Source organism: Chenopodium quinoa, unplaced genomic scaffold, assembly GCF_001683475.1.
Source record: "Chenopodium quinoa cultivar QQ74 unplaced genomic scaffold, ASM168347v1, whole genome shotgun sequence".
Taxonomy (NCBI): domain Eukaryota; kingdom Viridiplantae; phylum Streptophyta; class Magnoliopsida; order Caryophyllales; family Amaranthaceae; genus Chenopodium; species Chenopodium quinoa.
The window spans coordinates 2,064,417-2,091,731 of NW_018745281.1; the positions used below are offsets into that span (position 1 = coordinate 2,064,417).

Genomic DNA, 27,315 nt, shown 5'->3' on the forward strand with positions numbered 1-27,315 from the left:
TGGTACTTTTGTAGTGTTTAAAAAAAAAAAAGTTGTATTAGTGACTAGTGAGTTAATTAGTAAGAAGAGACCTTTTTTCGTAGAAGTTGCCTCTTGAAAGATTAATCCGAGGCACACAATGATTGGTGGTGTATATGTTATTGCAATTCTATGTTCGTTGTTTGCGGTAATGTAATAGTTGTATGAACTTGTGAAGCATAGACCAGTTGAGGATTTATGGTTATTAACTAGGTGATTTTGATTTCATTTTGGTGTAGATTGTCTGTACTAGAAAATGGATGCTGCTGAACAAAAGCAGAAACGAGTTCCTATGTTGAGGCCTGGCTGTGGATCAAAAGGGCAGAAAATTCGACTATTAACCAATCACTTCGATGTCAAGATTGACAATACTGATTACTACTTCTTCCAATACTCTGTATGTTTCATCTACCTAATCTCTTTTTAAATAGCAATCATGTTGTATAATAATGTTGTTGCGAAAGATGAAATATCTGAAGTACTATGCTCTCTTATCCTACCCCTCAGGTTGCCCTTTACTATGAAGATGGAAAACCAGTTGAAGCAATGAAGGGTGTAGGAAGAAAAGTAATGGACAAGATCAAAGAAACATATAGCTCTGAGTTGGATGGCAAGGAATTCGCTTATGATGGTGAGAAGACCTTGTTTACTGTCGGTTCCCTTCCAAGAAAGAAGTTGGAGTTTACTGTCCTGCTCGACAAGGTCTCATCTGAAAGGTAATTAACAATGCCTTAACAAAGTAATCAAACTGCTTGAGTGCTTGTTACTTTGATACATTGCTTACATTAGTACTGTAAAACATCATTTTATTGTAGGACGGATGGTAAGAGCAGCCCGGGAGGCAATGAGAGTGATAAAAAGAGAAGAAAGCGCGTATCTCAAAGCAAGACTTTTAAGGTGGAGATCAGTTATTCAACAGAAATCCCAATTAAGGCAATAAGTGATGCTCTCCATGGTATAGAATCTGAGGACTTCCTTGATGCTGTCCGGGTTCTGGACATAGTACTGAGGCAACATGCTGCAAATAAGTAAGTTCAAATTTCTTACTCCTTGTTCTTTTTTCATATTTTGTTTCCTCTTTGTACATACTGATGTTCTCTTTTTATACATAAGGGGGTGCCTTTTGGTGAGGCAATCATTCTTTCATGACAATAAAAGGAACTTTGATGTCCTTGGAAGGGGTATTCTTGGTTGCAGGGGATACCATTCAAGTTTTCGAGCCACTCAAAGTGGACTGTCTTTGAACATGGGTAAGTGTTTAGTTTCCATATGTTTTTACAAGGTATATTGGCGTTTGGAACAACACTCGACCCTTAGTGCTTTCTTTGTTGTGACTGTGAGAGCAGATGGGACGCTTACAACGATTGTTAAGCCTGGACCATTGCTAGATTTTCTCCTAGACAACCAGGATATACAATATTCATACGAGATTGATTGGGTGAAGGTAAAAACGGAACTTCGAGGTGCTATTACACTAGTTCATACTGTATAGGGACATGCTTCACTTGAGGGGTTCTGATAAGTGATACTTGTCATAATACCTTGTATAGGCTAAGCGCACTCTGAAAAATCTGAGAGTAAGAGTAGCACCCGCCAATACTGAGTGGAGAATCTGTGGATTGAGTGAAGATATTTGCAGAAAACAGAGGTGAGAGTTATCCATGCTAGCTTTAGTCTTTGCTATATGGTGATCTTTGATAATTTATGAAATGTTCTGTCCTATAAGGTTCACACTGAGGAGGAGATCAGCTGAAATAGATGGAGAGAATTTTGTGGAAACTGAACCAACAATTTCAGAATATTTTGCTAAATATCGAGATATAAATCTAGAGTACTCAGGAGACTTACCTTGTGTTAATGTGGGTAAACCAAAGAGGCCAATTTACATACCAATCGAGGTGATAAACTTGTAGCAATTTTTTTTTTTTTTGTGGTCTTATTTATATTACTCTTATCTTACCTGAACCACTTTATTTTTGTTCAGCTGTGTTCGTTGCTTCCGCTACAGAGGTACACTAAAGCATTAACTGTTCGTCAGCGATCTTCATTGGTAGAAATATCAAGGCAGAAGCCACAAGAAAAAATAAGGACCCTCACAGATGTATGCCTTTGCAATCTTTGTGATTAATTCATTACCACATTCTCATATCTTTTGCCACATTTTGCTAATGCTCGCGTCTTGGCTTCTGGCTAGGCATTGAGGATAAGTAATTATGCTGCTGAGCCACTCCTACGTACCTGTGGCATCACAATCAACAACGAATTTATGCAAGTTGAAGGCCGTGTTTTGGCTGCTCCCGAGGTATCACTGCCCAACCCTCTTCACTCCCATCCCTCTTGGGAAAAAAAACAAAGGGACTTGTTTGTTAAATTTAATTAACCTCTCTACAACAATCTCCTGCATATTTTTTATTCTTGCAGCTGGAATTTGGTGATGGGGAAGATTTTCCAAGAAATGGACGTTGGATTGTAAAGGACAAGGTAGTTCACATTTTCGGTCCCTCAGCTGAGACCTCTTTCTTCCCATCTTTTTAATGTTTGTTCTTTTTTTCTTACAGAAATTTTCAAATCCCGTTACAATTAAAGACTGGGTGGTAGTGAACTTCTCTGCACGCTGTAACATATTCGACCTTTGCAGAGACCTGGTGAAGTGTGGGGAAATGAAGGGCATTGTAAGTTGAACAAAATCATATACTTTGTGTGTGCCTATTGTCCTGTACATCTTTCAGAGCAGTAGTATATTCAGCTAATAATGTCTGTAACTTCTTTTCTTTTTGTTTTTTTCTTTCTATTCAGGAGATCCCTAAGTTTCCATTGTATACTTTTGAGGAGGATCCACAGTATAGGCGAGCACCACCTCCTGTTCGAGTGGACAAAATGGCTGATCAAGTGATGTCACGACTACATGATAAACCCCCTACTATTATTCTGTGTGTCTTTGCTGATAGGAAAAATTCTGAAATATATGGTCAGAAATTCTGAAATACATTTGATAATGTCTGCACATCATATGATTCATATCTGTATTTCATGTTTGAAGTTGATTGATCACACGTTCTCTACAGGCCCTTGGAAAAAGAAAGCCCTTCTTGAACTTGGAGTTGTTAGTCAATGCTTGGCACCTCAACGAGCCAATGAGCAGTACCTCACCAATCTTCTGCTTAAGATTAATGCCAAAGTAAAACATGCTTTCATTGCTTTTACTTTTAGATTTCATACTACTTTTGGTTTATATCTAATTATCTCTTACTTCCTTACAGCTAGGCGGAGTGAATCATCGGCTTGCAGTTGAGCGTAACATTCCTGTGCTCATTGATAAGCCTATAATCTTCGGAATGGATGTCTATCATGGCTCTCCTGGCCAGTCTGGAGTTCCATCTATTGCTGCTGTTCATAAAACACTTAACATTCCTTTGTCTCCTCAGCTCCCTCCCACTGCTTAATTAACTACTAGCTAAACTGGATTTATTTTTCAAATATATGCAGGTTGTGAGTTCTAGGCCCTCATCAATATATCGGTACAGAGCATCTGTCCGTTCTCAGTCCCCAAAGGTTGAAATGATAGAATCATTGTACAAGCCTTTGCCTACAGGAGAAGACGGAGGCATTATCAGGTTTATTTTTTGGACTTTATCCATCAAATAACTTTGTACACTAACTAAATATTAGATGTGCATGATATTTGCTTTTTTAATAGAGAGCTTCTGGAGGAATTCTACAAAAGTTCACGCCCCCCAGTTAAGCCATCACAAGTCATAGTATTTAGGTATGATACCAGATGAGATGCTTTATATTTGGTGTCTATGCAATCTTTAGATCCCATTGCAGAGACTAATATTTATCTTCATACACGATCAGGGATGGAGTGAGTGAGTTGCAATTCAAGCAGGTCCTCAACATAGAGTTTGAACAGATTCTTCAGGTTTGTTCCAAATGTTCCCTAGACTGAATTGTTATATATGTTTTGAATGTTATTTTGAGAATCGTTCCCATTAAGATGTGCATTGCAAATTCTGATCATTTTTCAGGCATGCACAGCCCTTGATGAAAGTTGGTCTCCTAAGTTCACCATAATCATTGCTCAGAAAAATCATCATACCAAGTTTTTCCAACAAGAAAGACCTAAAGACAATGTACCACCTGGTTAGCAAATCTAGCACACTTGCAAAAAATTAAGAATCAGATTTCCCAAAGAATTCAGAAAGTTTGGCCTTATTTGTTGCATTTGTTGTATGCAGGTACTGTGGTTGACAGCAAAGTCTGCGATCCTCGATACTATGATTTCTACATGTGTGCGCAGAATGGGATGATTGTGAGTGAAAGAACTTTTGAAATTTCTTACTCTTAAAAGTAGTAGGATTTAATCAGCTCATCTAGCATTGATCCTTTCATTTGCATTGTCATGCACCGTCTACATTGAACTTGTTTTACAACTCGATACTTTGACATGAATTTTGATACTAATCAAACTCGAATGTTGGTGTCAGTAAATGGTATATGTTCTTGCTCCAAAATGATAAGTGTCCAACCATCTGCAAGTATTGAGGATGTAACAAAGATAGTTGAAATTAATAACATAGCTGTTGGACTATTGTATATTCTAATGAGCTCTTCACATTCTGTAAATCTTCGCAAGTAGTAGCAGACATAATCACAGCATATTCTTCACTGCTGGAACCTTTTCATTTCTATGATCATAATGTGAGTCAAAATTGCAGGGCACAAGCAGGCCAACTCACTACCATGTTCTGCTTGATCAGAATGCCTTTACAGCAGATGAGCTGCAAGAGTTGATTCACTCTTTATCCTATGTGTAAGAAGCTCTTGACCTCAAAAAAACTTGCAATTTTTTTGTGTTCAAAGTTAAATATGCACAAGGACTCTGATTTAAGCGTATACTTTAACACATGCAGGTACCAGAGGAGCACTACTGCTATATCTATTGGTAAATCTTATTGCTAACTCTGGCAAATAGCTGTAAGAAAATTAAGCTCACTTCACAATACTAAGTCTTTTTTTCTTTTTCTCCTCCATTTTTATCCTGTAGCTGCACCAATTCGATATGCCCATCTGGCAGCCTCCCAAGCATCTCATTTCCTGAAGTATGAAGACCTGTCAGAAACATCATCGGGTCATGGAGGTGTGACTTCTGCTGGAAATCCTCCTGTTCCTGAGCTCCCCAAGCTGCATAACAGAGTGTGCAGGTCCATGTTCTTCTGCTAGTCATACCTGTAAAAAGAATGATCTGAAACACTACTAGCCCCTCGGTTTACCCTGAAGTGTGTAGGATATTAGGATATTTCGATGACCACTGTGTCTCTCTTTACACTTTCTGCTAACTGCTAAATAATGCATACAGTTTTGGCTGCAACATACGTGTACAGGTCGTCGTTGATCAGAAATTTTGGATCAAATAATCTGTTGCTATGTTTATGCAGTTTGTAATCTTTTGAATGTTAATGAACTTGATTTTTTATTGATGCTTTTAGTCTGCTAGACTTTTTACTATGCTTGTTCATTAGATAGATTGCACATGCCCCTAATCTTTGGATTTGAGGCATTTTTTTAATTACCTCATACATTAACCCCAAGTTTGCTTGTGATTTTCCCAAGACAATTACGTGTGGGCAAAATAGTTTCCCAAATACTGAGTTTGTTATTTGGGGGTACGAGTACTATACCATGATGTCCTAAAAAACATTTTCTCTAAAATATAAAGTACATACTTTGTGTATACTATTCTCTCCATATTTTTTTTCTTCTCCATTTCTCCATGTGCGGAGTTTTAGGAGAAATAGTAAAAATAAATAAAATCGGAAGTCAAGAAGTGGGGTTGGTGGAATAATAAGATATGATAGTTGAGAGGAGAAATAATATGAAAATATTAAAGTATGATAGTTGGGGGGTCCACTAGGAGAGGAAAATAAGTAAAGTATTGTAAAATGTTTTACAAAAAGAAAATGAAGCAAGTAATAAAATACGGTCGTAAAAGAAAAGTGGAGCAAGTAATAAAAACGGAGGGAGTATAATTAAAATATTTCTTTAAGTCAATCCTAAAGTAACACGTGGCATAATTAACTTGTTAAACAGGTTGTACTGATTTTAATCTCTTTAAAATTGATAATACCAAAGGTTGTAATATTAAGGAACAATCAAAATGTTGTCTTATTTAAATTCTATCGTTCAAAGGTTGTATTACGAAGTGAGTATTATATTTATGATAATTTTTCTACATTAACATAATAAAGAGTAACGCATTGGCAAGCGTAAATTGTAGTGTTGCAAATAAAAGACACAAAGTATGTTCAATCAAAATGGGAAAAATCATTGTGAAACAGAAGTACTCCGTGATAAATTTTTCATACTCCCTTTGTGTTTTTTTAAGTGTTATATCACACTTACCAAATGCGGTCGTGTTTTTTTCAGTGTTACGCTTCCTCTTTTGGCAAAAAAAAATCATTTTAATTTTATATTTATCTCCTCTTACGGTCCGACCCAGACCCACTATTACTCTTTTATTACTTCATCTATTCCCAAGTGATTTTCCCATTTGTGAAAAACACGGAAATCAAGAGAGGGGACATAGAAAAATTAAATTAACAATAAAGTAGGTAAATAATTACTCTCTTCGTCCCTTTTTTATTTAGTCTTATATGACCAATTTTCATGCGCGCGAATTAAGAAGGGGAAGGAGGAATTAGTAAAAGTACATTGAAGAGTTAAATACACGTGAGATTTGCAAAAAAAAAAGTAGAGAGAGAAAGTCGTAGAAGTATATGGAAAAGCTAAATACACATGAAAAAACTAACTTTGCACAAATATTTTTGCATAAGAGGGTAATTTAAAAGTTCACTTAATAAAGACAACGAAAAAAATGAACTTTTAAATATTTGTCCACAAAAAATGACAATAAGGGTAGATCAATAAGAGGAGGGAGTATAAATAAATTAAAATGTCTCTGAAATTATGTGTCAGTCAAAGTATAACATTTAAAAAAAGACGGAGAGAGTAAATCTGAATTTACCTTGTAATTCAATTGCAACCACCTAAGTGTTCTTAATTAAGGTGGAGAGAGGATGTATAATCACATGCACGACTTAAAAACCTACCCCATCCCATAACACAACCTGCTCCATACTCCCGTAACACCAAATACTTCCTCCGTTCTAAATTAAATTATCGCAGCTATTGAAATTTCACGTATCCGAACTGATGTCATACGTACATTATTACATACCAATAACATCACCTCACGTAGTCACGGTCATAGTAATCAAGTCAAGTAGTCAAAGTCTGTAATTCCAAGACATTCTAGACTCTAACCAAGCTTAAAAGAGCAACAAATGACTAAATGAGAGCCAAATTTGGCTAAAGCTTCACTACCTCTGAATAGCAAAGGTTTCTCTCTTTAATCCTTTCTTTACTTGTTCATTTATTCTCAACACTCTATTTATCTTCATTTTCCTCTTCTTATTCTTATTTTTTTTCTTCAAAAAATCATATATTTCTTGCAGAAAAAACTTGTTCTTCATATTCTACTGGGCTTAAGTTATTTGTGAAGAATTTCGCTAGAAAGGTACAATTTTGCTCTATTTTACTTGGTGTTTTATTTCAATTCTTTTCTTTTTGTGTTTGGTGGATTTTTTTTGTTCTTGTGCAAATTTTTATGCATGGCTTCTTTCATTTTTTTTTTCCTTTATGGATTATAACATATACTTAGTTATATTCTTTGTCATTTTGAGCAATGACTTTTTAATAAACAGGAAATAAAATGTTGTTTTTGTTTCATAAAACAAAAAATTGTTTTTGTTGTTTATGTCGTTTGATGATCTCACATAAAATGGGTACAAAGTTTTTTTTTTTTTTTTTTTTTTTTTTTTGAGATGGAAAAGTTCCACAGTTAAGCAATAATAAAAGAAAAGGGTATGTTTAAGCATTTTTAATAATTTATTATGGGTAATCTTTCATATTTTTTTTTTAAAGAATCTTTCATTTTGATAATTTTTTATGGGTAATCTTTCATTTTGTTTTTTAAGATGGATAAATTTTTTCATATTTTGATAAAGATGGTAACTTTTAAATAGTAGTTTGAACAAAACTTTATATTTTTCTTTCTATTTTGATACAGGGTACTTTTTTAAGGCATTTTTTCAGATGACATGAGTAATTATTTCTTAATGTTCTAAATTATATTGAGGTTTCTCATACCAAAAAAAAAAAAAAAAAAAAAAAAAAAAAAAAAAGTATTAAAATGTTTTTCAAAAAAGTTTTTCTCTGTCAAAATCCTAATCTGCCTTAGTTTGAGAAATTATAAGAGTATATTAATGTGTTGAAAGCTTCCAAAAGGTTTTTTAAGGAAAGAATAGTCCTTTTGTAGTAAATTTTTTTAAAAAAGTCGTGTTAGTGAATAGTGACTAGTGAGTTAGTTTGAGACATCGTTTTGTATGACTTGCCTTCGTGACAGATTAATTAAAAACGATTATGTTTAAGAATTGCTGTGTTTTTTTTTTGTGATGGTTGTATATTTCACTTCATTTTACATTGAAGAAAATAAATAAATAAATAAATAAAGTTTGATCTTTTCATATAGACCTTAATTTGACCCTGAGCGATTGGATCTTATGATTATGTTATTCTACCTCTTGGAAATGATACATGTTTATTGTGTGATGGAACTACCTCTAGCAAAAGTTTTAGAACTTATTTATCTCAAATGTCGTTTTGAACGTTTTAACACGAATCAAAGTGGCTCTTAGGACTTCCAAAGCACACATTGATTGGTAACTTGGTAAGTAGAATTACTGCTAGGCCATCTTTGGTGTGTGTATGTATGTGCAATTCTATGCTTGCTGTTCGCGTTAATGTAATAGTTATATGAAATTGTTTTCTCGATATTGTGTTCCCTAATAGTATAAGCATGTGAACTTGTGAAGTATAGAACATTTATGGTGTTTGTTGGATTGTCTGTAGTAGGAAATGGATGCTCCTGAACAAAAGCAGATACGAGTTCCTATGCCGAGGCCTGGCTGTGGATCAAATGGACAGAAAATTCTACTATTAACCAATCACTTCAATGTCAAGAATGCCAATACTGATGGCTTCTTCTTCCATTACTCTGTATGTTTTATCTACCCAATCTCTTATCAAATAATAATGTATTGCAAAAATTGCAACATCTGAAGTATTAATGTATTATGTTGTCTCCAGGTTGCCCTCTACTATGAAGATGGAAAACCAGTCGAAATGAAGGGTGTAGGAAGAAAAGTAATGGACAAGATCAAAGAAACATATAGCTCTGAGATGGGTGGCAAGGAATTCGCCTATGATGGTGAGAAGACCTTGTTTACTGTCGGTTCCCTCCCAAGAAAGAAGTTGGAGTTTACTGTCCTGCTCGACAAGGTCTCATCTGAAAGGTAATAAACGATGCCTTAACAAAGTAATCAATTGCTTGAGAGCTTGTTACTTTGATACATTGCTTACATTAGTACTATAACACATCATTTTATTGTAGGACGGATGGTAAGAGCAGCCCGGGAGGCAATGGAAGTCCTAATGAGAATGATAAAAAGAGAATAAAGCGCGTATATCAAAAAAAAGACTTTTAAAGTGGAGATCAGTTATGCAACCAAAATCCCAATTAAGGCAATAAGTGATGCTCTCCGTGGTATAGAATCTGAGGACTTCCTTGATGCTGTCCGAGTCCTGGAAATAGTACTGAGGCAACATGCTGCAAATCAGTAAGCCAAATTTCTTGTGTTTTATTTTGATATTTTGTCTCCTCTTGTATATCTGATGCTCTCCTTATTTTTTTATATAGGGGGTGCCTTTTGGTGAGGCAATCATTCTTTCATGACGATAGGAACTCTGATGTCCTTGGAGGGGGTGTCCTTGGTTGCAGGGGATATCATTCAAGTTTTCGAGCCACTCAAAGTGGACTGTCTTTGAACATGGGTGAGTGACTAAGTGTTTCCATATGGTTTTGTAACGCATATTGGTGTTTGGAACAACACTCAACCCTTAGTGCTTCCTTTGTTGTGACTGTGAGAGCAGATGGGACGCTTACAACAATTGTTCAGCCTGGACCACTGATAGATTTTCTCCTAGCCAACCAGAATGTACAAAATCCACACCAGCTTAATTGGGTGAAGGTAAACACGGAACTTCGAGTGATACTACACTAGTGCATACTGTATAGGGACTATGTTTTCATGCGAGGGGTTCTGAATTTCTGATAAGTGATAGTGTGATACTTGTCATGGTAACCTGTATAGGCTAAGCGCACTCTGAAAAATCTGAGGATAAGAGTAGAACCTGCCAATATTGAGTGGAAAATCTGTGGATTGAGTGAAGAGATTTGCAAAAGACAGAGGTAAGAGTTATCCATGCTAGTTCTAGTCTTTGCTATATGATGATCTTTGATAATTTATTTAGTGTTCTGTCCTAAGGTTCACACTAAGGAGGAGGTTAGCCGAAAGAGGAGGAGAAAATTTTGAGGAAATTGAACTGACAGTTTATGACTATTTTGCACAACATCGAAACATAATGCTTCGGTTCTCAGGAGACCTACCTTGTGTTAATGTGAGTAAACCAAAAAGGCCGACTTACATACCAATGGAGGTGATAAACTTGAAACATATTTTTTCTGTGGTCTTGTCCTTCTAACTCTATCTGACATGAACTGTTATGTACATTTTTGTGCAGCTGTGTTCCTTGCTTCCGCTACAAAGGTACACTAAAGCACTTACTGTCCAGCAGCGATCTTCATTGGTAGAAAAATCAAGGCAGAGGCCAGAAGATAAAATAAGGACTCTCACAGATGTATGCCTTGCAATGTTTGTCTTTAATTCATTACCACATTCTCATATCTTATGCCATATTTTGCTTATGTTCGCGTCTTGGCTTCTTGCTAGGCAATGAGGAGAAGTAATTATGCTGCTGAGCCACTCCTACGTACCTGTGGCATCACAATCAACAACGAGTTTATGCAAGTTGAAGGCCGTGTTTTGGCAGCTCCCAAGGTATCACTGCCCAACCCTCTTCACTCCCATTCCTTTTGGGAAAAAAACAAAGGGACTTGTTTGTTAAATTTAATTAATCTCTCTACAACAATTTCCTGAATGTTTTTTATTCTTGCAGCTGAAATTTGGTGATGGGGAAGATTTTCCAAGAAATGGACGTTGGAATGTAAACCGCAAGGTAGCTCTCATTTTCTGTCCCTCAGTTCAGGCCTCTTTTTTCCCACCTTTTAAATGTTTGTTCTGTTTGTTTTACAGAGATTTTCAGATCCCAAATCAATTAAAGACTGGGTGGTGGTGAACTTTTCTGCACGCTGTAACATACGCAACCTTTGTAGAGACCTGGTGAAGTTTGGGAAAATGAAGGGCATTGTAAGTCGAACAAAATCATATACTTTGTATGTTCCTATTGTCTTGTACATCTTTCAAAGTAGTACTATATTCAGCAAATAATGTCTGAAACTTCTTTTCTTTTTTTTGTTTTCTTTCTATTCAGGAGTTCACTGAGTTCCCATTGTGTACTATTGAGGAGGATTCACAGTATAGACGAGCACCACCTCCTGTTCGAGTGGACAAAATGGCTGATCAAGTGATGTCACGGCTATCTAAACCCCCTACTATTATTCTGTGTGTCTTTGCTGATAGGAAGAATTCTGAAATATATGGTCAGAAACTCATCACCATTACATTTGAAAATGTCTGCACATCATATCTGTATTTCATGTTCGAAGTTGATTGATCACACCTTCTCTACAGGCCCTTGGAAAAAGAAAGCCCTTCTTGAACTTGGAGTTGTTAGTCAATGCTTAGCTCCTCAACGAGTTAATGAGCAATACCTCACCAATCTATTGCTTAAGATTAATGCCAAAGTAATACATGCTTCTTTCATTGCTTTTACTTTTAGATTTCATACTACTTTTGGTTTATATCTTATTATCTCTGACTTCCTTGCAGCTTGGTGGAGTGAATTATCGGCTTGCAGTTGAACGTAACATTCCTTTGATCACTGAAATACCTACGATAATCTTTGGAATGGATGTCTCGCATGGCTCTCCTGGCCAGTCTGGAGTTCCATCTATTGCTGCTGTTAGTAACACAATAACATTCCTTTGTCTCCTCAGCTCCCTCCCTTCACTGCTTAATTAACTACTTGCTGAAATGGATTGTATTCTTTTTATTTCATGAATGATCTTATGTTTCTAGTTTCAAATATATACAGGTTGTGAGCTCCAGAGAATGGCCGTCAATATATCAGTACAGAGCATCTGTCCGTTCTCAATCCCCAAAGGTTGAAATGATAGATTCATTGTACAAACCTTTGTCTGGAGGAAAAGACGGAGGCATAATCAGGTGTTTTTTCCACACTTTCTCCATCAAACATCCTTGTACTTTTCTAACTAAATTTGAGATGTGCATGATATTTTCACTTTTTTTTTTATTAATATATTATATGTAGAGAGCTTCTGAACGATTTCTACACAAGTTCAGGCAATGTTAAGCCATCACAAGTCATAATTTTTAGGTATGATACCTGATGAGATTCTTGAGATTTTCTGTCTTTATTTAATCCTGAGATCCTGTTGCAGAGACTAATATTTTGCTTCATACATGATCATGCAGGGATGGAGTGAGTGAATCACAATTCAAGCAGGTCCTCTACATAGAGTTTGAACAGATTCTTCAGGTCTGTTGCAAATGCTCCCTAAACTGAATAGCAATATATGTTTTGAATGTTATTCGAGAATCATTCACATAAGGAATATGCATTTTTGCAAATTCACTTCATTTTGCAGGCATGCAAAGCGCTTGATGAAAGTTGGTCTCCTAAGTTCACCATTATCATTGCTCAGAAAAATCATCATACCAAGTTTTTCCAACAAGAAAGACCTGACAATGTGCCACCTGGTTTGCAAACCTAGCACACTTGCAAAAAAATAAGAATCAGATTTCCCAAACAATTCAGAAAGTTGTTATTGACCTTAATTGTTGCCTTTCTGCAGGTACCGTGGTTGACAGCAAAGTCTGCCATCCTCTATACTATGATTTCTACATGTGTGCTCAAGCAGGAATGATTGTGAGTAAAGTTTTTATTTTATTTTTTTGAAGTTTCTTACCTTTATTTCAAGTTTTAGGTTTTTATTAGCTCATCTAGTCTTGATTCTTTCATTTGCATTGTCATGCACTATCCACATTGGACTTGATTTACAATTCAATGCTTTGAAATGAATCATATGATCGTGTTAGAGTTATGTTAAACTCGAACATTGGTGTCAGAAATTGATGCATGTTCAAGTTCTTAGTCCAAATGAAGTGTCAACAACCATCTGAGTATTGAAAAATGACAGAGTAACACTTGAGGTAAATTTGAGGAGTTAAGAGTAAAATAATGTTAAGACTATTCTATATTGTAATGAGTTCATCAATGCTGTGAATAGTAGCAAGTAGAAGCAGACATAATCACAGCATAAACCTTGCTACTGGTTTCATATATATGCTCATATTTAGCGGGTTAAAATGTAGGGCACGAGCAGGCCAACTCACTACCATGTTTTGCTTGATGAGATTGGCTTTTCAGCAGATCAGCTACAAGAGTTGATTCACTCTCTATCCTATGTGTAAGAAGCTCTTGGAGTTAAATATGCCCAAGGAATCTGATTTAGAGAGTATACTTTAACACTTGCAGGTACCAGAGGAGCACTACTGCTATATCTATTGGTAAATCTTATTGTTAACTCTTGTATACAGTCGTTAAAAACATTAAAATAAAAAAAAAAAAAAAATATACCTCATATTCACAACATGTTTCTCTCTTTTTCCTGCAGCTTCACCAATTCGATATGCTCATCTGGCAGCCACCCAAGTATCCCAGTTCCTGAAGTATGAAGATCTGTCAGAAACATCGTCAGGTCATGGAAGCATGACTTCTGTTGGAAATCCTTCTGTGCCCGAGATTCCCAAGCTGCATGACAGAGTGTGCACCTCCATGTTCTTCTGTTGATTATATCTTTAAAAACAATGATCTGAAACATTAGCCCCTCAGTTTACCATGAAGTATTTAGGATATTAGGATAATTAAATAACCAATGCACAACTATCTCTACGCTTTTTGCTAACTGCTAAATCATGCATACAAATTTGGCTGGCAACACAGGTCTACAGGTCGTCGTTGATCAGAACTTTTGGACTACATTATCTGTTGACTATGTTAATGCAGTTTGTAATCTTTTGACTATCAAAAGACTTGATTGTAATTGATGCTTTTAGTCTGCTAAACTTTTTACTATGTTTGTTCATAAAATAGATTCAACATGACTATCTGTTGCTTAAAACAATGTCATACATAATGAAGATTAATTAGTTTTGGGTCCCAGCTCTACTAAAGTGCTTAAACAGCAGAAGATAACGGCAATGGTAACCTGCATATTTGCAAAATGATCGCGATGATGCCCTAATCTTTGGACTGAAGGCATTTGTTGTAGCTAGCTCATTGCTGTACTACAATGTGCAATGTTTTGTTTCGCTCTAGATAACCCCAAGTTTGCTTGTGACTTTCCTGTTTATTACATGTGAGCAAAATAATTTCCCAAATACAAGTTTCTTATTTCAAATACTCTTCATTACTTATGACATATTTACTCCCTCCTTGAGAAATTAAAGGTCGTATAAACTATGCTGTCTTAAAGAAACATGTTTTTTAATTTTGATATGACGTCTTAAGAGCAGTGTGGAAGAGGAAAAGGAGACAACTATTAAACAAATTTGTAAAATCATTATAAATTACTAAATTGGCTTATCATGGTCTTTCAATCAACTAATGTAAATTTTGTGTCGAGTTGGGTCAATTTCAGTTCAAGTCATGTAATATTAAGTACAATTAGTCGATAATTAATAAATGTATGTTGAATAATTAAAATAAACAAATCATTACCAGTTCACCACTGCCTAATAAACTGCTCTGTTATCTGTATTGAAGAAAAAATAAATACATGGATGAAGATGGAAGTACAGGAGAATAAACAAATGGTTTTCGAAGTACGGCTTAAAAGTGATTTTCATATATACAAACTGAGTACACATATTTTACAGCCAATTTACCAGTAACTATCTAAATGATGGAAGGTGCATCTCACATACAAAGAAAATACAAACCATGGACCAGAAATCAGCAATTCAAGCAATATTCAAAATTTAGACCAAACAATAAAACGAGACAACTATGAGTGAACATTAGCTGCATTCTGAAATTTTCTTTTTCCTTTTCTTGCAACTCTCTTAAGATTGGTTCGGTACTTAAAATGTACATACACAGGCTACTCACAAAGGAATAGAAGAAACTGGTAAAAAATAAATAAATAAAAAGGATTTAAAAAAGAGAGGGGAAAAAAAAAAAAAAAAAAAAACCTAGGAAAATCAGCAGCAGTTGCAGACTAGGAGAACTGCCAGATTTATGAGAAAGGGGGGAGAAGTAGAAGAGTTACAAAGATGAACAATCTGACATCAAAGATGCAGACAGTCCAGGACAACAGTTAGCTTTACTCGTTAAACACTATAAGGTCGTACACTTTTTTTCCACGGCTTTGCATCGTTCAACTGCTCATGAACAAATCGCTAAAGCGGTGCTGAGCTTGTTCGTCGGAGCTGGTATTTGGGTTGAGGAGGGGGAACACTTGGCAGGGCCTTCTCCACCTCCTGTCAACAGATAATCATCATAAGGGCAAAGGAAGGATCAGTCAAGAAATACACAACTTAGTACAAGTTTTTGAAATTGATCATGCTCACATGAATCAAATATGGTAAATAAAGATGATAACTTAAACTACACATCTAGCAAGATATGGACTGATGTGGTTCACAGACTTGTTACAAGCCATTTACTAAAAATCATCTAGCAATATATGTTGAGCTAGAAGGAGCTAGAAGGTAGTTGAATCCAAGACTAGAGATGGCTAGCAGGCCTGAGTTAGTTTATAGCCAGCTGGGCTGCAGGGATAGGACCCAGGCTTGGACTGATGTGGTTCACAGACAGGTTACGAGCCTTGGCCAGGCTGATTCAAGAGGTTAGACAGGCGGATGATGCAAAGGTGGACCTTGACCTGGTCTGGGAGTTTGGGCAAGGGCCAAGGGAAAACCCGGGCCATTAGCCACCTCGGTTAAGACCTTACTATAAAATGTCATCAACAATCACAAAATGCAAGATGAAAATATGAAATAACGACTTAGTATCATTTAACAACGACTTAGTATCATTTAACATGAGATGGTATTGAACTATAGATATTAGTCAGCATTCACTCAACGCCTGTTAACAATTTAAGGTATTGGTCAGCGCTTTGAAAGCACAGACATAACTGATATAGTGAAAAAATATCACAGGATGTACTAACACCCAAGAGTTACTAGAAAAAAGCTACTCCAGAACCTAGATTCCTAAAATCAGCCTAGAGGCTCCAAGGGGAAAAGGCAGCTTGATGATTGGAGATGCCATGTTTATCAAAGCAGAACATGCAAGCAAAGAACAACTTTAATGTTATGAGACTGACTTTCTCCAGGATATTGATCATGCCCAGCTAAAAGCAGAGTGAAGAACCACTCTTACCAGTGTAAGTAGCCAACTGAAAAAACTACAAAGATGTCTATATCCATCACTATATATAAAAGGAGCACTCTTCAGAATTCTTGAAAACATACTACACTTGTGCTCACACTGCTCGGTTACACGGCTTATACCATATACGTTTGTCTAGTCAATTCCCGTCCATCCAACCAAATCCAAACAAACAACAGGAGTTACGGAGAAATTAGGGCTAGGGTGAGGCTAGAAATGCATCTCTTTTAAGGAAATCTGATAAACTTACAATTTCATTATGAGTTGGCCATGCACAGAAGCCAAACGCAGGTGAAAAAGCCTAAAAGCCTAATCTCAAACCTAAAAGGAAAAAGGTAGTTCAATGATAGTGATCACCAAGTATGTATTTCAGACCAACAAAGAAATCTTAAAATTACTATATCAGAAAGCCACTGTTTTCAAGCCATCACAGCCAACAAACAAGCGTGGAGTAAAATTTGGTTTTATTGCCAAGATTGAATATCTTTTATTGGCAAGGCATCTCATCTGCCTTTATCCGAAACATTGAGTCAGAAAATGTTAATTCAATAGTTAATTCCTAACTTTGAAATTGTTTACACACTCTAATTAGATCCAGATAAATGATTTCATACATTCACTGCCTAAAGAATGCAACTAGCTTGTGCTATGCCAATCAAACTGTAAACTGCTCAAAGATCATCTAGTAAGATGTCAAAATCTAGCCATACGAAATAAATGTTTATTCTTTTCTGACTATACACCAACTGCTAATGTGAGTTATCAAGTACACATCAAAAATACTCTACCATAAGATTATTCAATAGAAGACCGAATTTCTCTCACTATAAGAGAAAGGGATTGAGATAGCACAACTAGAGCACTAGTAAGAATAGGGACCTTTTAAAATGCAAATTTCACAACCATGAATACATAAAGTATGAACAAACATACCCTCATTCTCCGTAGCCTTTCATTTTCCTCTTCTAGCCTTTGAACTTTGTTTTCCAACTCATTGGTATAAGCCTGTCCACCACAATCACAACTTTATAATGAGAATGGAGGATCAGAGACAAAGTAGAAAAAAATTTCTACCAAATGGATAACAAAATGTAAGACAGGAACCAAAATTCAAACACATGCAAAACAAAATTTGAGACAAGAATCTGTATTTAACCTGTTTCCTGGCTCGTGAACGTGCAGCAGACTCTCTATTCTTAATCATTCGCTTCTGCCTCCTCTCTACGGTCTTTTCAACCACATCTCCCGGAGCAAGCCTCTTCCGACCAATTGCCTGAGTATCGGACAACGTTCCCATCAAAGGAGTAGTTGTAACAGCCAATTGAGCATCGGGGTAAGCGGTATCTGAGAGAGCTCCGCCACTGACAGCAATAGGTTGAGGGACATGGTGTCCTGGCATAAACATTGTCATCATACTATGCTGTTGCTGCTGTGGAAGTAGCTGGTAAGGCATCCACTGCGCATGTTGCGGAACATTCGAATGTCGCCCAGAGTTTGGATCAATACCCCCCAAGTTACATTGAACAGCACTGCTAGTATCATTCTCATTTCCACCACCACCATTACCACCAGTTGCATCAAGAACAATCCCAGCTTGAACCAAGAAATCTTCCAATGTCATCTCACCTAGTGTATTTTGCCTCTCAGGATTTCTCTCCTTCACCTGCTGAATCTCCCTCCAAACTTCATCAACCGTCTTCTTACTTAGATCCCGAGACAAATTAAAACTCGATTGTCGATTAAGAGATGCCTCCCCAGGAACACCCTGGTTAAGATTTTGAGCGCCATTATCAACATCATTACTACTACTTCCTCCCACAGTCTGGTTAGCTTCTACTGTCCACACATTCCTAAGAAGCTCATCTAGATTCATACTACTTAAGGGTTTCCCCAAATTTCCCAACTGATTTTGTACCTCATCAAGTGTAAGGCTATACAATGAACCTTGTCTAGATAAACTTGGAGGCTTTGGTACTGAACTATCACCTATACCACCTTGAGATCCCATTGTTTGAGTACCCATTCAAATCACACACTTCATAGATACTTATATATATCCATCTACAACACCTGTCTATATATCTCTCTACAAAAACCCGAAACCCGGTTTCGCCTTCGCAATCTCAATCTCAATCACAGACACAAACATAAACCCTATGTATTTGGGCAATGCAAGATAAAACCTTTCTATCAGAAATGACAAGAACTACACCATACAATTGAGGAATCAACAAGAAAAGTCTTGTGAACAACACATGCAACCCAAATTAGCTGCACCCCTGTAAAGGAATCACACATTAAACATTGAATCATTGTTTAAAAAAGCTAAGAAATTAGGGTTTAAGGGGTGAAAGAAAGACAACAAAAATGAGAGTTTTTGGGGGAAAATAGAGGAACCCAAAAACCCCAAAAACCATACACAAAAAGAAGAACCCCAGATCAATAAATTAACTCAAATATAGAATCATAGTATAAAATTATTAATATTATTATTACTACTAATTTAATTAACAAAAATAAATAACATTTAATATACAGTCAACAACAAGAGCTAGATAATTTAAGAGAGAGAAAGATAGAGAGATACCCACCAGATAATTTATTAAATTAGTCGTTAGAAAATCCCACCAGAATCACATTCTGCCATTTGAAGCTAATTTATTTATACAGTGCACAAGATCATCATTATACTGAGCAAAAAAAATGAAATTTTTTTGATAATTAAATAGAAAAAAGTTACTAGACAATATTAGAAATTACCCAGAAAAATTACCCAAGTAAATATGGAAAAATCCCATTAATTTGTGAAAAAGACACTACATTTTCTTCATCTAAAAGAAGAAGAATTTGGAGAGAGGAAAAGGGATTGCTTTTTTTTAATTTGGGGATTAAGAAATTGGAAGTGGAAACAAGAATTATGACCTAAATTAATAGTAGTAATAAAAATAAATACCCAAAAAACAGAAGAAAACAAAAGAAGATTTTAGTATGTCAAGTGAAAGTATTGTTGGGATGGTAGGGAGGAGAGAGAAACAGAGGCTTCGACAGAGCAAAACGCCGCAAGATCAGATCTGGTGAATAATTTCTTGTTTTTTTAATTTATTCAAAGAAAAAAATAATCAGAAAATTAATTGTAATTATGTAATTAAATAAAATCATAAAATACAAAGGAATTGGAAAAGAATTGAAAACAAAAAAAAAAATTGAGAAGTGTTATGTTTTGCTGCTGCACATAACTCTAAAGGGAGACTGGGGACCCATTTTTATTTTTTACTCCGTATTTTCAGAACAGAATTGGACCCATTTATTATACGTTTCACCATAAGTTATGTTTATAAATTAATGGTGAGGTTTCAAAAAAAAAAAAAAATTAATGGTGAAAAATATTTGTATGTTATTTTCATGTTATACTGAGTAACAATTCTAAAGAACATTCAAGAACAGAACGAGAATAATAGATTTTACGAGTAATTTTATGAGGTGAAAAAACTATATTTTCTAATCAATTACTCCGTATTTGGATTGTTACATTGTGTTCTTGGCCTGTCAGGATTTTGGTGCATGAATTAGGTTAATGTTCAATTTTTGTGTTCTTCAAATTGAATTATATGTTTTTGTTATTATATGTTTCTTGATGAATTAAAAAAAAAAAAAAAAAGTATGTCATTTTGTTTTTAATTTGTATAACCTATAGCTATGAATTGTATGCTAGTTTTATAGTATGATTCACATCATGCTTTTAAATGCCTAAAATTATTTCACTCTAAGTGAAATGTGAGTGATTGGTATATAAACAAACAAACAAACATTAAGAAATCAAACTAGACACACTTTGTTTACTTTTCAAGTAAAATTCAACAAGCAAACTTAAATGAGACTTTTTAGTACCTCTAATTTTAAAAAATTTAAGGGAGTGATATATTGTTTGAACAAAAATGCAAAGAAAAGGTCGCTAATAATATTTTATTAGATTTTTTTATCTGAATTTAATAAAATTGAAAGCAATATAATTTAAAATTTTCTAATATGATCTGATGCGATCATATTGGATATGGGCGAGCTTTGGATTCAAGTACTCCGTATTTTTTTTATTTTTTTTTAAAACAAAGTTAGTTTAAACAAGAAATAATTCACACATTTTGTATTTTTATTAAAGTCACGTCATAATTCTCCCTCTAAATGCGTGTAACACTCTGAGGTGGTGACAAATGTTGAGCATGTAACATTCCAACTCTTAAAAAGTGGACACTGGACCCCACCCCACCATGTTGGGCTGCAATTTATGTCTTCTGAATTTACTACCTCAATATATGGGCTAGTCCATTGTTTTGCAAAAAAAGTCCATTAATACACCGTAATTCTACTTTGCTTCTTCATTATGCCAACTTTATTTACTCATTTATGTTATTCCCTTCTTCCCTTAAAAATTGTCATATTTGATTCTAAATGATACTCCGTATCTAAGAGTCGAGAGATGTTATATCCACCCGGGTGCACGGTATACCTATGAACATTTTGTTCTCATTTTGATGATTATTTTTCATTTATTCATCAAATAAAGAGTAAAAACTAACTTTGGGTTAGTTGGGTGCACGATACATCCGGGTCTGTATAATATATTTTACTAAGTGCTCGTTTGGTTCACATAGGAATTAACTTCCCATGGGAATTTATATTTCATGGGAAATTTTTTCCCTTATAATTTTCCTAGAAATTAAGCTAAATTGTTTGGTTGACACTATAGGAAATTCAACTCACCAAGGGGGGAGTTGGTAAGTATTTCCCATGTTTAGTTTATTTCCCTCCAACCAAACACACCTTCATTTAATACTTCCTAGGAAATTCCATTTCCAAGGAAATTATCTTCCAACCAAACAACACTAAGAGTCTAAAACATACCTTAAATGCATCCGCTTTTGCGTATATTAAAATTACATAAATTTGATATTTTAAGAGTAGAAATTGAAATAAATGTAACAATATATGATACTACCTCCGTTAAATATTAGTTACAACTTTGGGGTGTTATTTGTGAGATATAAAATACTCCAAAGTTGCAACTAATATTTAACGGAGGCAGTATGATAATATTCATGATCAAAGTTTCTAAAATTTGACCCTATATGCCTATGGTGTATTCTTTAAGGCACATGGGAATTTTTTTAGAGAAAGTGTAATTAATAAAAGGAAAGGTTAACAAGAATAATCCAACATTTGCCTCGTTCTCCCAAAATAATCCAACCTTTCGATTAACCCTGAATAATCCTAAGTTTGTTACTTATTTTCTTATACTGAGCCCATTTAACCGGTTACCTGAACTTTAGGTAACTTTGTTTTTTTTTCCTTAATTTTTCCCCTTTTTCTTCCTTCTCCCCTCTTCAACTCCATTTCACGATTTCAGCCACCTGAACTTGAGCCGCCGCCACCTCCGCCACTCCCACCCAAACCTAGACCCAAAACCTTTCCCCCACTCCTACCTAGACTCGAAACCACCCAACCCACCTAGCCGAAACCACCAGCCCCACCCTACCCATATCTCGAAACCATCCAACCCCACATACCCAGACCCCGAAACCCCAACCTCACCTCCCTGAACCTTCTCACCACCCCTTCCCCTCCCTCATCAAACTCCACTTATTTACCTCCCCATCAAAACTTATTTCCTATTCTTCTTTCTCTCTCAATTGAATTTAAGGCAAAATTGGGGCATATGTCTTCAATTATGGGGCTGGAATAGATAGGGGTTGTTTTCTTGTTGATTGTTGTGGGTGGCTAGGTGGGCAGTTGGTGTTGCGGGTGATAGTTGCGGTTGTTTGCGTGTCGTATGTTGTGGGTGGTCTTATGTTTGCGGTTGTGTTGTGGTTTGGTCGTGGATGTTGTGGTGATGTTGGTGTGTTGAGGTGGTTGTAGATGGTGGTGTTGGTGGTGGTTGTGGATGTCTGGATGGTGTGTTGAGTGGTGTTGCCGTGTTGGTGGGTGATAATGGAGTAAGGGAGAGGAGAGAGAAAAGGAAGGGGAAGAAGAGAAAAGTTTTTTTTTTTTTTTTAAATTTTCAGAATTAAAAAAATCAAAAATTAAAAATTGACCAATTAGGAAGTGCCACGTGGATGGTAACCGGTTGTAAAGGGTAAAGTGACCTGCTAGGGTTGCTGGGAGTAAATAAATAGTAATAGTAAACTTAGAATTATTCAGGATTAATCGAAAGGTTAGATTATTTTAGGAGAACGGGGCAAATGTTAGATTATTCTTGTTAAATTTTCCAATTGTTAGAATCTATCAAGACAAAAGGAAGCACTATTACATTGAAGAGATGATATAAGTTATTGGACATGTCATATAATTAAGTTTTTGGACATCTTGACTTGTTAATTTTAGATATATATTTTTTGACATTTCACATGCATTTTTTAAATTTTCATACAATTATTGGACATTTGTGTTTTGGATATTTATGTAACCTTAAATTTAGTTAAAAAAAAAAAAAAAAAAAAAACTCATGTCAAAATTTAAATGAAAGTAATTATACATCAAGCCAATAAAGCATATTTTATATATATACGACCTTAAAACATTAACTGTTAAACGCACTGGAAAAAGATACACAACAATTTAAGCTTTTTACAGATTAATTTAATATATTAAAACAGACAAGTGGCCACATATCTTTGACTCAATCAAAGTCGAATAGAAAATGTGCAGAAGCGTTCTAAGATCGAGAGAAATATGTTAATCTTATTTAATTCATTAATCATCAATATTAAAGTTTATGTATATTGAGTCTTAATCTTTTATATAGCACAAGTACTATATTAGGTTGTTGTCTTAAATATTCGATTGAATTATTACCAAAAAATACACCAAGACAATATATAAAGCAAAGCTCACTAAGAATAAGATATTCTATACTCATCAAAGTAACTAGTTACCTAACATTAACTCCATTAAGATCGAGAAGCAAAGGTTTATCTTGAATATATTAATCAATTAGTTTATTATACTTTGAAATTAGCATCCAAATCTCACATATAAATCTTATTCCAAATACCAATTTAATTTAATTTAATCCTAATTATGGGTGCTTTAATTATTCTCATTCTCGTGACATATACAAATTATAAAATCATTTCATAGGTATGTAAATAAATCTTGTCTATCGAAGACATAAACTTAACACAAGATTGATCATTGTACAAAATTATTGCCAAAAAAGCCAATTTCTTTCCTTATTTAGCCATTAATAAGCAAGGGAACAAATTACTCCAAACTCTATATATATGTCCATACGATGTAGCATATTTTTTTTTTTTATTGAATTTATAAATACTAGGAATCAAGAATTTCACGTGCCTGTGTTGGTGGCCAACTGGCTAGCCTAACTCATTTAATCATCACTCTACCATTATTTCTAGAGCTGGCAAAAACTGACACGATATGATAATACGACACGAACGAACACAGAGAAAACAGGTTAGTGTCAAGGGTTTTCGACACGCTTAATTAAATGGATCAATACGACACGACACGTTTAATTAAATAGGCTGGGTTAGTGTTGAGATTCTCAACACGAAATTAACACGACCCAACCCGCCTAATATAAAAACCCAATAATTTATGGAATTATTGATAAATACATTGAATAAGACCAATATTTTTCAATCCAACACGACAACACGACACGAACCGAAAACGAAAAAGCGGGTTACTGTTAAGGGTTTTTGACACGATTAATTAATTGGGTCAACACGACACGACACGTTTATTAAATGGGTTGGGTTAGTGTTGACCTTCCCCAACCCGTTTAATTTCCGACACGAAAACGAACACAACATGTGTTAGGGCAGTTAATAGGAGAGTTGGACTTTCTCATTGCTCTATTTATAATCTCGAGTCGATTGGAAGCTAACCTCCTTTTTTCACTTTATCAAAAAAAGTTTCTACTTAGTTTCTTTGTTAAGACCTAGCTAGCTAGCCGCCTAACCCCTCTTATTAGCACCTCAAAATATATACTACGTATTTTTTTAAAGTTCGAAGAATTTGAACTTGTGAGTTGTGAGCCAGTGACCTATCCAATATCATACACAATCCTCAATTATATTACAAATTCAAGATCTCATTAATTCCTCAAAATACATGTATATATGTTAATGTGTACCAATAGGATTAGATATATACCTTTTTTTTTTTTTTTTTTTTTTACAAGGGATTAGATATATACTTCGTACTGTCAACTGTGTTAGTTTGTTTGACCAATTGGCAAATATGAGAATAAGTGAGTTTTATTATGCCCAAAATGTCTGCCCACTGTCTTTTTTATAAATGGGAAAATTGGCAAAAATAATAATACATCTCGATAATAAAATATATGGTGTACGGAGTAAATATTTCTGAAGGGAACATAAAGATCTGATATCAGCTTTTCTGAGTTGGCTATTCATGGGCGTGAATATAAACGTTGGTGGTCCAAGAAATTAATTGAATTTAACACTTAAACAGTACTGTACTTTACTATTTTTAGGATTTATTTTGTTTCACCAAAGTCATTAAAATTAGGAAAATTTGTACTACTTGCCGATAACTATCTTAGGAATCTGCCAAAATTGTATTACCACTACTAAAAGTAGTAAAATGCTCTAGTTGCCTTTTTGGGATGAAATTAAACAATGAACTCTCACATTAAGAATAATTTTTTTTTTTTTCCTTTCTATCGGTTACCCCCATCCTCGATCCTCCCTCCTCACTGACTACCATTATGTCTTTTTATTATTCGCTAACTACAATTTCATTGGCTGAAAGAAAAAGACAATAATCGGTATACATATATCCCGAGAGAGAGAAAAGGAGAGTAACCGTCAGACTTTTAAAGAGAGAAAATTTGTTAGAAATGGTGAAAAAACCAAAAGAGTAAATGATAACAGTAATATTGTTGGTAAAAGAAAATATCCATTTAGTTATATTTGTTGACAAAAGTAATGATTTTAGAGGCTATAAACTTATAATTATAGGTATAACAGTGTTGTTACCATAAAAGGTGCTTAATGTTGTTAAAGTGATTGATAGCCATAAATCATAATAGTGTGATGATCATTGATAGAGCCATAAATCCAATTAATGAGATTTTAGAAATGAAGTTGGAAAGAATCAACAAAAAATGACAAAGAGGAGGAGGGGGGGAGGGGGGGGGTGCGGGGGAGCATATATGAGGTACCAAACCCTCAAAAGCAATTTTCAGAGGTCATGTTTTTCGATGCAATTTTCTAAAAATCATGTATAATTTTTTTTTTTTTTGTAAGCTGATACAAATATACATATTATGATTTTATTTATTTATTTATTATTATTTTTTTTTCTAATGACGGTTATAAAAAAAATAAAAAATAAAAAAAGGTTCAAGAAAAATTGCAGTGATGCCAAACACCACCTAACTTATCATCACATTGATCCTTTTTAGCTTGTGTACAACATAATGGTGCCATCTTGAGTAAGCAATCAATTTAACGTATTTTTAATGGTTGAATTTCCTACTTTCTTATTGATTTTTGGTTACAAGTTCGAAATTTTTAAGCTCAAGTGGAACAATTTGAGTTGAGTTCAATTTGTATTACTTTCCGAGAAGTATCCAACTCATAATCAAATGAAGATCAAAGATTAAAGCAGCCAAGGGCACCCTCCTGCTAATCTGCTATGCCCTCCCTCCGACCCCAACTTAGCCACAATGGTTGTAATGCTAAGCCTGCTACCTTCGAAGTCAAGCCACCATGTGCCGCTCTCCTGCTATTTCCCTTGACCGCGATAGGGAGTTTCGAACAAAGGGAGTTTGACATTCTCAAAGGCTTCTTAACAATCCTACTTGATAAGGTGGGAGCTTTATAAGAATTCCTCTTCTAAGAATTAATCTGAGTCACTCTCAAAACAAGGTCCTCGAAACGTCTAGGCATCTCTCTTACAGCCTCGATGGCACTCTCAAGTCTCACCATCCCTGTAGACAAAGATACACAACATAGCAAGACTTGATAGCTCACACCAAAGTTGTCCTACCTCAACCTCCGTCAATCAATGCCAAATTCCTTGCCGTCTACCTACCTGAAATGAACCTTCTGCTTAACAATCTCAAATATAAGTATACCTGCAATTGGAAGGAAGCACACCGTCCTCCGTCTCTTGATCATCTTTTGTGGCACCTCAAATGCCTTGCAATGTCCCCTTCTTTCTCAAAAAGGACAGATTCATAGCCCTTACAACAGAGAAGTAGTCTACCTCAACACCGCCTTCTTCCATCTCACGGTACTCTGAAACTACACTTTGAAGCCCACTGGTCTTCACATCAACCCCTAACCTTGCCACAATTATCTCACAATGAACCCCGATAGCATCCTCATCAGCAATCTTATGTAAACGAGAGGCTACATTTGGGTTAAAATTCCGCTGCTTCAAGCAGCAAGTTCTATTACATTAGACAACAGCTCATCATCTGCTTCCCGTATCTTCTTCAATCGGCTTTGCTTCTTCAATTTTGTCGGGGTCTTCGTGGTTGTCCTTGATCGTAATTTATTTATTCTTATTCAATTTGTTTGAGAAACAATTTAGGAATAGGAAGCTAATTTTTAAACATTGCAGAATACGATGAGATTTTTCTTCTGTTATTTTACTGGCCATTATTTTAACTTTACTGGGCCAATA

General features: G+C 35.2%; 2 protein-coding genes and 1 pseudogene across 2 annotated transcripts; 2 read left to right on the forward strand and 1 right to left on the reverse strand.

Annotated features, from left to right (window-relative positions):
• The first annotated feature begins 261 nt into the window (after positions 1-261).
• Positions 262-5,328, forward strand: LOC110711722 (protein argonaute 4-like). The gene is made up of 22 exons (XM_021890140.1): positions 262-415; positions 526-734; positions 834-1,046; positions 1,132-1,268; positions 1,365-1,462; positions 1,569-1,666; positions 1,745-1,916; positions 2,003-2,119; positions 2,213-2,320; positions 2,440-2,499; positions 2,577-2,690; positions 2,815-2,986; positions 3,084-3,196; positions 3,279-3,407; positions 3,505-3,632; positions 3,716-3,784; positions 3,877-3,940; positions 4,047-4,161; positions 4,257-4,330; positions 4,737-4,831; positions 4,932-4,963; positions 5,066-5,328. Exons 1-22 carry the CDS (start codon positions 275-277, stop codon positions 5,239-5,241), a joined length of 2,634 nt encoding a protein of 877 aa, XP_021745832.1. The 5' UTR covers positions 262-274; the 3' UTR covers positions 5,242-5,328.
• A 3,666-nt stretch (positions 5,329-8,994) lies between these two features.
• LOC110711723 lies at positions 8,995-14,337 on the forward strand (annotated as a pseudogene).
• A 913-nt stretch (positions 14,338-15,250) lies between these two features.
• LOC110711633 (ABSCISIC ACID-INSENSITIVE 5-like protein 2) lies at positions 15,251-19,931 on the reverse strand. The gene is made up of 4 exons (XM_021890053.1): positions 19,230-19,931; positions 17,795-18,917; positions 17,572-17,643; positions 15,251-15,722 (listed from the first exon to the last, which is right to left on the reverse strand). Exons 2-4 carry the CDS (start codon positions 18,659-18,661, stop codon positions 15,642-15,644), a joined length of 1,020 nt encoding a protein of 339 aa, XP_021745745.1. The 5' UTR covers positions 18,662-18,917; positions 19,230-19,931; the 3' UTR covers positions 15,251-15,641.
• Positions 19,932-27,315: the final 7,384 nt, after the last annotated feature.